The sequence below is a fragment of the Manacus vitellinus genome, unplaced genomic scaffold (genome assembly GCF_001715985.3).
Source record: "Manacus vitellinus isolate BGI_N305 unplaced genomic scaffold, ASM171598v3 scaffold_1_pilon, whole genome shotgun sequence".
In the NCBI taxonomy this organism is placed as follows: domain Eukaryota; kingdom Metazoa; phylum Chordata; class Aves; order Passeriformes; family Pipridae; genus Manacus; species Manacus vitellinus.
Genome location: NW_021939396.1, coordinates 22,033,436 through 22,047,318, shown reverse-complemented (window position 1 = coordinate 22,047,318; position 13,883 = coordinate 22,033,436). Strand labels below are relative to the sequence as shown.

Genomic DNA, 13,883 nt, shown 5'->3' with positions numbered 1-13,883 from the left:
GCATTGATGCCAATGGAAAATATAATGTAGTAAAGCTATTTGTGTTTTCAGTTAATTTTGTACTTTGAGGAAGGCAGGGAGCAAAACAAATTGTACTTGTTTTCTCATTATACATTTTTTAAACTAGATTTGGGCTCAGCTTGAGAATGCATTAGTGTGGCAATCTGTCAGCACTAGTTGTAATTGTAGAAGAGGCATCAGACTGATTGCACCTATTCTGTGAATTGCCTTACCCCATTGCTGACCCTCTGAAATAAATGGAGTAATTGCAAAATAAAGAGGTATTTGTTGTGTAAAAGGGCAGCAGATTGTGACCTAGTAAGTGTCAGTTCCTAGCTGTCCACATGGTTTCTTCCATAGTTTTTAACATCTCTCCAGCCTTCTTCCCAGCCAGTTGGTAGCAAGCATGGTTATCTGCACATTAGCAATGGTGTAGATGAAACAGGTTGAGTACAATGAATTGCCTCGAGAGATGGAAAACGAGCTCAAATCTTGACTTCCAAATTTGTACGCCATGTGAATTTCTGTACCGATTTCTTTTCTTGCTCACAAATTTGTTAATTGTTCTAAGCACCATCCAGCCTTTAGCCTCAATTCAGTTTTCCTTCATTTCCAATAGAGTCGATGATCCTTCTGTTTTTAGAGTTCACTGAAAGTTTAGACAACAGAATATCTATGGCACAACTAGTCTTCACTGTCTTTGTGGAATGATTTTTCCTCACATTCTTTTAAATGCATGGGTAGATTTTTTGATCTTTAATATGAAAGTGCTGCATAAAATTAGAAGCTTTTGCTTGGGCCCTTTTAATTTATTTTTCTCTTTTTTTCATTGAATAAATATAGATCTTAAAATTTAGAAGATACTCTCTCACCCAAGGTCTCTCTAGCCTAAAAGAACACAAATATCAGAAATATGAAATCTGAGTCTCTTTTTTTGTTCAGAAGGGCCAGAGAAATAACAGGGTGAAAACTGACTTCTATCCCTACTAGTCTTCCTCCATAAAAAGAAACTCTGAGTTTTTCTTAGATTCCCTGTCCTTTGGATGCTGTTGCTCATCTGAATCAATGTTATCAAAAGCAAGAACCAACCAGTAATACATATGTCAGATGAGCCTCCATTAAAATCCTCTTTCTAATTGGAATTTAGTAGATTTCTAGCTTTTAACAGTGCTATCGCACCTCTCCAGGAGGTCCACATGTATCTTATATCAGAACAGCAGGGGCTATATGTACTGGAAGTGTAGTAAAATCTGTGTCAGAATTTTTAAACGTGTGGAGCCAACCCTTTATACAATGGATGAATAATGAATCTGACAGATTCTTGAAGGATTGATGTCAGTGAACTCTAGCACAAGGAGTCTTTGGGATAACAGTAGTGGCAACATAGACTAGGAAGAAATATCCTCTAGGTTTTCCAAGGGGGTTGCAGAATTGCAATCCTTGTATCTTTCCTTCGTGGAGAGGATGATAAATGTTTTGTAGTTAGTTAGTGACTGAGGATAGAGAAGGGTGGGCTTTTATAGCAGAATAGCACCCTGACTGAAATGCTTAGTAGGTAGTTCCTTAATTCACCCTTGTGTCTGTGAAGGTCTCTGCTGTCCATCAAAAAAGTGCAATTGTTCCAAAACATCAGTAACACGGCTGTTGTTTTTCTTTCCCTCGCATATTCCTTGTATTTACTCCAGCCATTCTATTTTTCTAGGGACATTCACACAACCACAGGGAAAATCAAAAGAGCTGTACTGCAGTTCACCCCAGCCAGCTGGACCTATGTCCGCTGGTTTGACCCAAAGTCATCATTTCAGAGAGTGGCTGGAATCTATCTTTTCATGATCATTTGGCAGGTAAGAAATAAATTCTGTGACCTCAAAGCTGCCATCAGCTCAGTTACTTGTTGGCTATGTTAGACTAGAAAATATTCTAATGCAATGTAGATTGCATTAGAAATACACAATTAAATGAACTGATAATACACAATTGGTCAGGATATTGCTCAGAGAAGTTTCATGATAGTTCATGAATGTAATTGCAGAGCCTATGGAAGAACCCAAATGTTACAGATTGCTGTACAGGCCATCAGATTGCTCTTTCCAATTGATACAGATTTAAAAACTGCTAGACAGTGGGGGCTTGAGATGGTGGATTTTTAATTTATTTTGGTTTTGTTGTGTTGATTGGGGGATTTTTTTGGTTGTTTGTTTTGTTTGGGGTGGTGGTTTTGTGTGGTTTTTTTTTTTTTTTTTTTTTTTACTTTCCCATTGACTACTGAATGGATCAGTGATGCTCAGGATACTGGCCTTGACTCTGTAACATGTCCCAACTGCTTTGGTACTTCATCATGAAAATAAAACTAAAACTTTTTTTAAATTTTTTTTTTACTTTGCTAATTTAGTTTTTAAAAGGAGATTTAAAAAATTTTTTTTAATGTGTGATCTCTTCTCCTTCTCTCCCAAAATTGCCTTTGTCGTTCATACCCGATTTAGGATACGAAAGTTTTCAAGACCTCTGCAGTGTGAATGAGTGTCTGGTCCCTTAATTTGTTTCTGGAAAGATAGCAAATACTTTCATAGAGGTGTCTAGGGCAGAGTTCTTTGTTTTACTTGTATATTCCTTGCTTGTCCTAGAGCAGGAGTCTTAGACTCTTAAAATGTTCAATCTAACCAGCAGGGTTATAGTAGAGCATAAATAGTTTTTCTTCCATGTTTTAGTTTCTACATTAATCTTTGCACATTTTCTGTACTAATTCATTAGGTGTCATGTAAGTTAGACACTATTAACCACCTTTTTTTTCCCTAGCTGACTGAATTGAACACATTCTTTTTGAAACATATCTTTGTGTTCCAAGCAAGCCACCCTTTAAGCTGGGGGAGAATTCTCTTCATAGGAATCATTACAGCACCCACTGTAAGGTAATTTTTTTGATTAAGTGGTTTTTTTCTTCATTTTAAAGTAGTTTAACTTCTAGGCATCCAAGAACTGCATAGAGTTTGTGAATAAGTATGGCACATTTCAAGAAATTTATGCTTTTGCTGCCATGAAAAGCAAAACAATCATATTTTTCAAAAAAATGTATTTTCTGACAAGTAAACTGAGGTAAAATGTGTATAAACAATTGCATTGCCATAGGGATACAGAACTAATCTGTTCCATCTTCTATTTCATGACATCTCCCTGTTTTGTGAGATAGCTGCATATGTTGTCCTTGAGAACTGCTTGTGAAAGTATCCAAGTTAGTGAGTCAGGTGCTCACAAAAGTGGAGATGAGGATAAATAGAGTTATTTGTTTTTCTAACAGCTCCTTACTGTGTCTGTCTACAGGAAATATTAGCGTGTTATAAGAAAAGAGAGCAGTAGCATATTGTGAGAACAAAACAGTATATATGCAGCATTAACAGCTGTATAGAAACATTGATCTGCTTTTAGTCATGCATGTGATTTCATGTTATTAGCAGAGTACCTTCATTTTCTCTTCTTTTCCCATGCCATAGTTGGCAGTAGACAGAATGCACACAAGTCTGAAGTTACAGGCAGAGAATCACATTAAAGATCCTGTGAGCTGTCACATAGGTGCACTTTTAAGGGGTTTTTTATGGCACTTGCACACCTGTGGATGTCTTAATTCTTTAGCAATCCTTGTATTGTTGAATAATAACACTTGTCTTCCCGATCTGTCAGTGGAAATCGGAGACTGGGAAAAGGAACTTTGGTTCCACTTCTTTGTAATTCCTCTCTATAAAGTCTTAAAATTCCAGATCATAAAGAATAGGGCAGAATGGTCCCCTGACTGTTTTCAAAATAGTGAGAAATTCTAGTGGTTTTGAGAGGAAAATATGCCGATGGTTAGACCACTCAAACAGGATATAGAATAGCCATATTCAGTTTCTTTCAAGACTTAAACCCACATTTTTCAAGAAAACACAATTGTTAATAAAGACAAACTGTGGATAACGTGGAGGATTCTCTAATTCTTTCAAAGCTGTTGCGCTTTGCCCATAAGAACTGGAGATTCATTGGAGAAGCAGGAGACAAATTTGTTGCTTTGTTAGCCTACTAGTTTGGGGACTTTCCCAGTCCTCAGTCTCAGGGTTATTTTCTGTGTTGTTTCAAGCTATTTGATCTGTGTGATAATCTGTCCCACTGGAATTGAAGCCATCTGGTAGACATCCAAAATGATTGCATGTGAATTTAACCATCAGCACTTCATTTTCAGTATAGATACATCTGTAACATAAAGTTGTTTTCTAAGTATAATGACTCTGTGACTTTCAACTTTACTGAAGAATTTTCTTGCTTCCCTCCTCAGGCAATACTATGCGTACCTCACAGATACACAGTGCAAGAGGGTGGGAACTCAGTGCTGGGTGTTTGGGTAAGTGTTCTTGCTGCATTCTTGGAGCACTTGGATAAGAGCTAAGTATGGGTCCAGCACAGGAACAGTCTTTCCATGAAGCCAGTCCTTGTCTTGTGTTGGTTTTGATTTTGCAAGTTCAGAGGAAAGGAAAATTATGAATTTGGAGGTAGAGCATGGAAAGTGATGGAATGGGTAAGGAGAAGAACAGAAGGAAGACTGGATAAAGCTAGGGGCTCCTTCAGAGTAGCATTGGCCTTGCTACCCATATTCTCAGTCAGGTGAGAAGGATAAAGCTTTTGCCTCTACAACTGGTTGTAAGAGTAATGTTTCCCAGGCTGTCAAAGTGGGCATTGCTGCAGTTAGCAGAATCACAGCAGAAGACAGTGAAAGAAACCACAGTTACCAACTATTTCTATGGAATGGTGCTATGAGCAATGGTTACCTTGGCTACAATCTCTTTGTCTCTTGGAGCAGATTTTTAAGTGAAGAGTTTGCATGATTGCTTCTGGTGAGAACTTCCTTCGCTAGATGGCTTGACTAAACCGTTCTGAAAACCTGAAGCATATTTTTTTACAACATATAGAATATTTGTATATGTGGTGACCAAGACACACTTCTAAAGGCACAAATGGAATTCTTAACAGCCTAACCATGGAAATAATTAAATTTAGTGCCTTTCATTAGCACAAAACTGTTTCTTTTCAACTTGAGATATACTAAAGCATCACTCTTGATAAGCAATGTAAGGTATGAAGAAGGCCAATGCAACAGCCCCACTGGAATTGCACCATTTTCATTAAGATGGAGCCTTCCAAAAAGGAATATCTGTTAGGATGTTGCAAGACCATTTCGATTGAATAAAAACTTACTGTCTTTAGTTCTAATGAGTAGTCTTATCACCCTTCGGTAGGACACTAACACCTTTCACTGTTAGCATTCTTCTATCTTTTGTTTTACCACTTCATAAACTGTAATAGCTGTCCTATTGTACAGTGTACTTAACTCAAGTATTCTTGACAGGAATAACAGAAAGAATGTATAAATGCCAGACAAACAGCTGTGTTGTTTTTTGAGTTGTTATTGAAAGTAGTCTATTGTTTTGTTTATACCTTTGAGTATATTGCAACTCCATGTTTGTTTCCTTTGTTCCACACTATTTTTCTGATGATGGTCTTTCTGTTCCTACTGCTGTAGTATGGTTTAATGATTTTTTTACTCTGCAGCTGAATCAGTAAGAATAATATAAAACCAGGAAAGAAAAATAGTTGATAACCCAGCAGAGTAACACTGCTCTCAATTTTTTACTAAAATGCACCTCATTAATTTTTAGTATTAATCAGTTGGGTGTTACTTCCACAGTTGTAAGTTTTGGCCCCACTCATCATGCTGCAAGTCACATTAGATAGTACAGAGAAAGCTGTCATTTATTATGTGCACCAGGATCATGTCTGCAATACCAGTGGTTTAGTCAAGCACATGTCTTTCCTCCTTCTTTGATCAGAGGAAACTGGGTCTTCTTGGACAGGTAGTAGTGCCATTTTTGGGAACTCCCTGGTTTTGGAGAGTGCTGATAGGAAATATGTCCTGCAGTATCAAGCTTGGCAGACTGGAACACTTCACATGATGTTAAGTGTGTCTGCACAGGAGGAGTTTTCATGCATTGCTCGTGTGTACAACCTTAAAGTCTCTATTGAACAAGTTAAGTATTAAACTTCTATGAATTTAATAGTGGTTTTCATAATTTCCTTCAGATTAAGACAAGTAATTTTTCTACACTTTTGCTGCACCAGTCATGTTTCTACTCTTGTATTGGTTAAACATATCTAATTTTGTATTCAGGACCTATACAAACTAAATGTATTTCCATGGCAGGCGATGGAAGCTTTGGATTCATAACCCCATGTTCCATGCCAAGTGGTGGACAAGCCTCCATAGCTTTGAACCTGAAAAGGAGTGGTGGCAGGGAGAGAGATGGAGGCACTTTTTTGATTCTTTCATTGTCAGAGAGGAAAGTAAAAACTAAATTTTTTTCCTCTCGCATTTCTCCCCAAATCCTCTGATGCTGTAGTGTGGACCTGAGTTTACAGATGAACCACAGCAAATGCGTGAATTCTCAAAGAATTTGAAATGCTGTTTCTTATGAATTTTCTCATTAAAATCCATGTGAGGCAAGCAAAGTATACAGTTTAGAATTGTAGTAAATTTACATCCAGTAGAGAAATACACAAAGCATATTCTAGTTCATCCAACAAGGGAGTCTGTTGGTTGTTCAGCATAGAAAAGAAATTTATATCTGATGAGAGCTGAAGCATAGTGGTAGGTACAAACAAAAATTCTCTCCTATTGGCACACACTCCTGCTTGTTCCCTGGAGCCCCAGGGAACAGTAAACTACCACTTTGTGTGTGCTGTTTATGCTGAAAAAAGTATAGAAAGAAAAAGAAATTTCTCAAAGAATTTCAGTTAATGGTGGTGTCAGGGAGGTGTGTGCTCACTAGAGGGTAGTGCTTGTTTAGGGCTGACAGTCTGGGATCTGGGTTGTGATCACGTGAGTTAAATCCTTAGTGTTTGTAACCACTCTCCCCCCTTTTTCATTTATCCACAGGGCTATTGCTTTCCTTGAAGCTATTGTGTGTATAAAGTTTGGACAAGATCTTTTTTCCAAAACACAAATACTGTATGTTGTGTTTTGGCTTCTCTGTGTGGTAAGTGAGATTTCTCATGTGAAACCTAAAGCATGAGAAAAGCATTGAAAGCATCTAAATAGCTTCCTCTGGAACATTGGCAGCAGGGGATCATTGTGGGGAAATGCTGGTAAAGAGCTTTGTACGCGTCCTAGAAAAAGCAAATGCTAGATTGCTTAGAGCTCACTTTGAAGGGACTAGAATAACTTATTTTCTTATATCTATAAATAGCAAAGTATAGCGACTGTACTGGTGCTTGACAATGAAACAAACACTAGTTTTAGGGTGCTTTATCCTAACGAGAGAAGGTGTCAGTTCAACTGAGCCTAACTTTGGTGGTGCTTGCTGTAGTGCCTGCTGGAAGTGAACAGGAGTTAATAGGTAGTGCTAATAAGTAGTGTGTGTTGTGTCACACTGAAGTCTTACAACTACATAAACAACTGTGCTCTATTAGGCAAATCATTCACACTCAGCCTGTAACTTTCTGTACTTCAGTGTGATTACTGCAAATGCAGCATGAAATGCCCATTTTATAACAGTAAATGGATGTTTGCCTTGCCAGACTTGTAACTCTGATGCCAAACGCATTTTTCATGGTCAGTGAAGAATAAGGCATTTATAATGGGCTGACAGATAAATACTTCTCCCTTCTAGTTGGTAACACAGTTTGAACAGGTGATGGGGAGTCAGAACTTATTGTTCTCTTATTTAGCATGTTAATTTTATTCCTGAAGCTTCAGAAGAGAAAAGTATTGCATTGTTTCCTGGATCAGAGCACCACAAAAACAAACATGCAGCCTAGCCTGAAGTATGGGGCAGGGAGAAGGAGAACTCATTTTTCTCCTAGACTGGTTGTTCTTGATAACATAAATACAAGTGCCTACTGACTCCTTTTGTCAGGTTGTGGACAGAAACCGTGCTGGCACTGTGGGTGATCTGTATGTATTTTCATGCTCCTGTTGAGAATTGGTCTGCATACCCCATGGTGGTAGAATCCATGGGTACCTTGAAGTTAAAGCACGAGTCTCTACTCATCTGACAAAAGATACAGGAAGAAACAGAGCATGAAATCTAAATGTGAAATCTCCAGGGACTCTGAGACCTTGAACCAGCAAGAAATTTTGAAAAAGTTTTACAGATTATTTTTTTCTTTTTCTTCTCCTCCCTTGTTTAGGCCTTTACAACTTTCCTTTGTCTGTATGGTATGGTTTGGTACGCAGAGTACTACGGCCACCGAGAAAAGGTACTTAAATTAAAGAAACCTGGGTTTGTTTTATAACAGTTAAAACTGCAAAGCTCCTAGATATTAGAATTCTTTACCAGAGCTAGTATAAATGGGGATGAGGGGGGATGGTCCAGAGTCTAACTGAAGTCAATAGAAAGAGCTCTGAATTCAGCAGGCCTTGGACAGATCCCAAATTACACTGTGGTTTCTAAAGAATGCTGTCCTCTTAGTTGCTCAAAATGAGGCTGTAATTTTAGCAAAGCATTCAAGGATGAATGGTTAGCTAATGTTCCCATTGTACAGGTGGAATGCTAGGGGAATATTAAGAATACTTGGTTACACAACATATCATGTGGCAAGTGGTGAGTTCTTATTGTATCATTTATGTTGTACCTTCTAATTTGGAAGGGAAAACTCTTAAGTACTGTACGAATGCTTTATGAGGACTTCTGCCACAGTTTAAGTTTACAAGTCCAATACTGATCACAAGAATCACCAGCACCCCAATGACGTGTCCTTGATTTTGCAGACCTTGTCAGAAAGTGAAGACAGTCCATACAGTCCAGATGCTTCCTGGCTTCATTCTAAATTCACCACAGGTATTGGCACTTCTGTAGCTATATTTTTGAAATGGTAACATTAAGGCTCAACACTAGAAAATGAGGCTTGAGAAACTTAGCTAGCAAACAGCTGGACTTATTTAATATCCCTGCAGGAGCTATGTGGATAAATCATCTGCAAAGCTATTTTGCTTTACTGCCTTTTTTATTCTAACTCGTGGAAAAGTATTTATTTTTTAATGAATCAACTGAATTTTTCTGCTGTTACTCCAGGTCATTCTTGTATGTTTTGGGCATTATGCATTTCATAACTGTTTTGGACAGGTTTTCTCTCTGAACATTTTGTGTTTGATTTGAAACATATTAATGTGAATTGTGCTTTTATTTCTGCTTGTTAAGAAACAGTCAAGAATGTGCCCAGGAGCTTGTGTTCTTACTGACACTTGCCTAGTCAGTGCAGTGCTGATGGTCATAATAAACAGCTTTCTCTGTATTAAGCAAAGGCAGCCTTCTTTTGACTTCTTTTCCCTATGCTAGAGGTCAGTTATCTGCCTCCTCCATTGGGTCTTTAGTGTGGTCATGCTTATTCACACCTGGAAGTTATCTCTGTCAGAGTTTATGCTCCAAATGTTTGTATCGTTAAAAATATTTCTTATTTATCACATGCTTGCAAAGCACCTACAGCAGAGTTTCTTTATATTTCATATGTGATTTTTCTGGATGTTTATTCTCAGTTAAGTAGATTTGTGGACTTTTATATTTTCAAGAAAAATTACTTGCACTCAAAATGTTTTTCCCTTGTATGTATGCTGGAGAAATCTGGCCAAGCAAGTCTTTTTCTCTGACCTCTGAATTACACACTTCAGCCTCTTTCACATTTTGTCCTTCATTTCTTCTTTTGGTCTCCTCTGTTTTCTCAGTGTCAAACATGGCCTGTCATATGAAAACCTGAAATGTACTCTTGCAAGGATCTGTGACCTCGTTTACATAGTTCTTAATTTCTAATAGTAGTACCTGCCACTAAGAAAAATGTGAAAGTTTAATTATTGATGTGATTTTAAATGGAAAATATTTCACCACTATATTTTGCTATAGCAAACTTCTGATTTTATTTTTTTTGGTGGAGGAAGAATTTTACAGGAGTCTTGAGAATTGCTTTTTAAAAAAAAAATATAGGCCACTAGATGGAGTACAAGTATCAACCAGTTTAGCCTGAAATAATCCATACTGTTGTAAACACTGTAGCTCTCAAAAGCCTTACTGTCTTTCAGACAAGAACTTGACAATGTCAACTATATATAATAAAAAAATATTTATTTCTCAGCAGGTACTGACAATAGTCCACCAAAACATTCAGTCAATAGTGAAAGCCACTCATCTAGAAGGAGGAATCGGCATTCCAAATCAAAACTATCAAATGGAGTTGGCAAGAAATAAGAGTGGTCTCTAAAGACATCCTACAGTGTGACCAGAGGTCATGAAGATCAGACCTGGCTCTGAATTGCCAAATGGAAGGTGGATTTTTAAATTAAAAAGTTTAAAAAAGGATGAAGAAGAATGGAAGAAAAGGATGATGAAGATGGAGCCACCAGTGTAGTGCAGATAATTGCCTGCTGACACTTGCCATTCACTGATATAAATCTAGTTTCTTCAGCATGTGGCACCAAAAGCTCATGAAGGGTATGCTGGAAAAAAGTGTACTGTTGTCATAGTAGGTACACCCTGTTTTGCGTTCAGATATTGCAAGTGCATTTTTAATATCTTAGTTGAGGACTTAAACACAAAGGTTAGTAAATTGATAGTTGTCACGGTTGGATTTTTGTTTGTTTGTTTTGGTTTACTGTTTTTGTTGTTTTCTACAAGAGTATGCAATCCTTTGACTAAAAGCAACTCTGCCCTTCTTTCTGAGTCTCGCACCAAAACTTCTCCATACAACAGTTAGTAAAAGCAGCTACTTGTTCCATACAACAGTTAGTAAAAATTTCATACTGCTTGCTTTTGCTTAAAGGCTCTTTAGACCTTGTGTCAGGGTTTTATCAGCAAGGAAAATGAGTCCAGGTTTCTTGTAAAGCATGTGACATTAATCTTCTAACAGTTTTTTTGTTCTATACTGTCCTGCTTCATTGATACATGCTCAATTTCTTTTGAATTTTTAAAATACATATATACAAACCTGCTCCATAGTAGAGGGACATGCCTCCTGTCCTCAGAGACAGATGTCCTGTTATTTCATTGTTTTTCCTCCTTTACTGCAATGTGTTTTGCATTTTCAGGTGTAAAGATGTCATTTTCTCAGCTGTGCCATATTGTGTACAGTGGTCCTTCCCACTCCCTTCTAATTTGCCTCCATCTCAGCTGGAACCAGAAATCCCATTGTTTTCAGACTGATACCAGAAACTGCTTTGAAGGCTCAGATGCCCTGCTGAGCTTGGTGATAAGGCAGTCTTTCGCTGAAGCAGAGTTGCTTACCATCTCCGTAATTACATGTGAAGATTTGCTGTAGTCTTTGGTGTCTGAGAGGCAGCATGATGTTACTCTGATATACCCCATTGCTTTGGTATTTCCTATCATGCATCAGACACCGAGCAGCAAAGTTGTTTTTTTCTTGCAGTTTTGTTTTTTTTTTTTTTTCTGAGGGTTGTGTGAGGTTTACTTTTTGTCTGGGTGTTGTTTTGTTGCCTTGTTTATTTTTTTTAAGTGTATTAATTCTGACATCTGGCAGTGGATAAATCTCCAGCAGTGAATGTAATTATTAAGTCAAGAGGTAAACAATCATGAGCAATCAGCTCCTGTATTAAGTTATCCAAATGTTTTTGTGCCAATTAAATTTTAGGATTCAAGGTGTTCAGAGCTTAAGTTGCTTAGTTTTTATGAGAAAATGAGATTTCCTTTTTCTTTGAATAATATTACTGTGATTTGCCACAGGCTAAGTACTAAAAAAAAAGATGCAGCAGAGAGTTTGTACAAGTGTATGATACTGTAAATAGAAAAAAGTATCCTCTGTAATCCATCAGTTCCTACCTGCCGTAGATTATCAATGTTTTCAATGCACTTAAGTGTTGCTGCTGAACTCCTCAGAGGCCTTTCATTTCCCACCCTGCTCTTCAATCAAACATAAGTGTACAACTTTGGAAGTAACACAGTAGAAGCTGCAATATCATCATTGCTACAGTGACATTAACTGTTACATGAGAAAAATGTAAGGAAGATTTTCAGGCTCTTCTACAACTACTTGGTTTTCATTCATGCTATAAGAATTCCACATGCTGCCTTCCTATTCGTAATGTACTACATATGGATGAATGTATTTGTAGATTTCTTTGGATACTGAGACTTGTTACTTTTTTATTTCCTTGGCTAATAACTCAGTCTGAGTAAGACTGAAAAATGGCATTGTAAATTTTCTATTGATTCAATACCAAAGCAAGAGATTTGAAGTCTAATGGTTTAGATATTTTAAGTACTGTGGTTTTCAAAGGTGAGAGCCTGTTTTGTACTTGCAAGGTGTATACACACCAACTATGTATACAAAGCTTACATGTGTAAGCTTTAATATGGTTATGAAGTACCATATTTACTTGCCTGTGGGGACAAACACATATTTTGTAAATGCAGACCTGGTGCTCACACTGCTGAACTGCACCCTAAAAATATTGGAAAGGTCAATATGAAGTGTCATCTTGTTGGAAGCTGACTTCTGTATACTGTTGTAACAGCTTGACCTTGAAGAAATGTTGTTTGACAACACCTTTAAAGATATTTCCAATGAAGTCTTTTTACTTTAATTTTTTTGTGTTTGATTGGTTTTTTTTGGTTTTGTGGTTGTGGGAGTTTTTTGTTTGGGTTTTTTTTTTTTAGTTTGTTTGGTTTGGGGGTTTGTTGTTCTGTTTTATTTCAATTTTAAAAGAGGGATGGCTAGGGAGAGGTGAAACTTAAGTAAACTATTCAAGTGCTGCTTGGAAAATGTCACTTTGTCTCTATCAGCGGTTCTGGCTGGAATTGTCACAAGTCCTCCACTGACTGACAGCTGTATTTTCAGCCCATCATTTTGGACATGAGCTTTGCACTGGAAGGCATTAGAAAGGTGCTTTTGATCACTGCTGTAAAATTAGTGATCTCAATTTTATCAGTTACTGTGCTGCTGCTGAATTCTGTATGTGTGTAACACCTGTAATGACAAATCACTGAGCTGTTTAGCAACAAGCATCCATGTATGAGTTCTGCTGCTTAAACAGTGTTTTGTAACAGTCATGGATGCACTGTCCTGTTTTCAACTACTTGTTCTGTCACAGCCACTCATTCCTACTTTCCTGCTTCTGGCGTTCTTTCCTTTCTCTGTCCTCTAGTGATCCCCCCTGCTGCTATGGAGAGATCTGAATTGGCTCTCCAGAGGCTGACCATCAGTAGTGTCAGTCATTGAAGGGAGGCTAATTCAAGGCAGGGTGGTGTAAGCAGAGGGTAGTGGCAAGAACTTTAAGTAGTGGATTAAATAAAAATGGAAAGTTTTAAAATGCAGGTGTACAGTGAACTAGAGCTAGCCTTGGGTACTGAATTCCAGTATTAAAGTTGCTGCGTGGATCATACACCGCATCTAATTAAATATTTGGAGTGTGATTTCAACCAGTTCTTTTGTTACTCTGCTGTGAAGATCATCATTTCATGTTCCAGCTGTTAAAATTTTAATATTTTTTACTTTGTTATCATAAGAGGACACAGATGTTGCCACATATTTAGTAGTTTTTGAATAGAGTTGCTCTGTATTGGTTGCAAAGTACTGTATTTTGCAATAATTGAGTAAATCAACCCATGTCACCAATATGTGTGTTTGTCTGTACCTATAAGGCATAGGAAATGATTACATACTGCTTTTAGAAGCCATTATGTTTTATTCTAAGTAATTGCATTCTGACAAATGCAGTGGTTCTTGAGCAGCTTACAGTAAACTCTAAAGTTTTGCTGTAATTTATTATTTTGGAGCAGCAGATCTGATAATATGAACAGTTATGTTACCCCTTCTGAAGTCTTTCTAGTATACAGGGTAAATTCTTGTCTTACTTATTCTTT

At 37.4% G+C, this 13,883-nt stretch overlaps 1 protein-coding gene across 3 annotated transcripts in view; it reads left to right on the top strand.

Moving 5' to 3' along the window:
- The window catches only part of PTDSS1 (phosphatidylserine synthase 1), a 28,365-nt gene extending 15,761 nt beyond the window's left edge, over positions 1-12,604 (top strand). For 2 of the 3 annotated variants that reach the window (XM_018078241.3, XM_018078225.1), the window contains exons 7-13: positions 1,703-1,844; positions 2,797-2,909; positions 4,304-4,369; positions 6,956-7,055; positions 8,209-8,277; positions 8,789-8,858; positions 10,144-12,604. In XM_018078241.3, coding sequence (XP_017933730.1) covers positions 1,703-1,844; positions 2,797-2,909; positions 4,304-4,369; positions 6,956-7,055; positions 8,209-8,277; positions 8,789-8,858; positions 10,144-10,256 — 673 coding nt within the window. In that variant the 3' untranslated portion in view covers positions 10,257-12,604. The remainder of the gene's footprint in view (positions 1-1,702; positions 1,845-2,796; positions 2,910-4,303; positions 4,370-6,955; positions 7,056-8,208; positions 8,278-8,788; positions 8,859-10,143) is intronic. The other variant, XM_018078234.1, reaches the window with a different exon arrangement.
- The last annotated feature ends 1,279 nt before the right edge of the window (positions 12,605-13,883 follow it).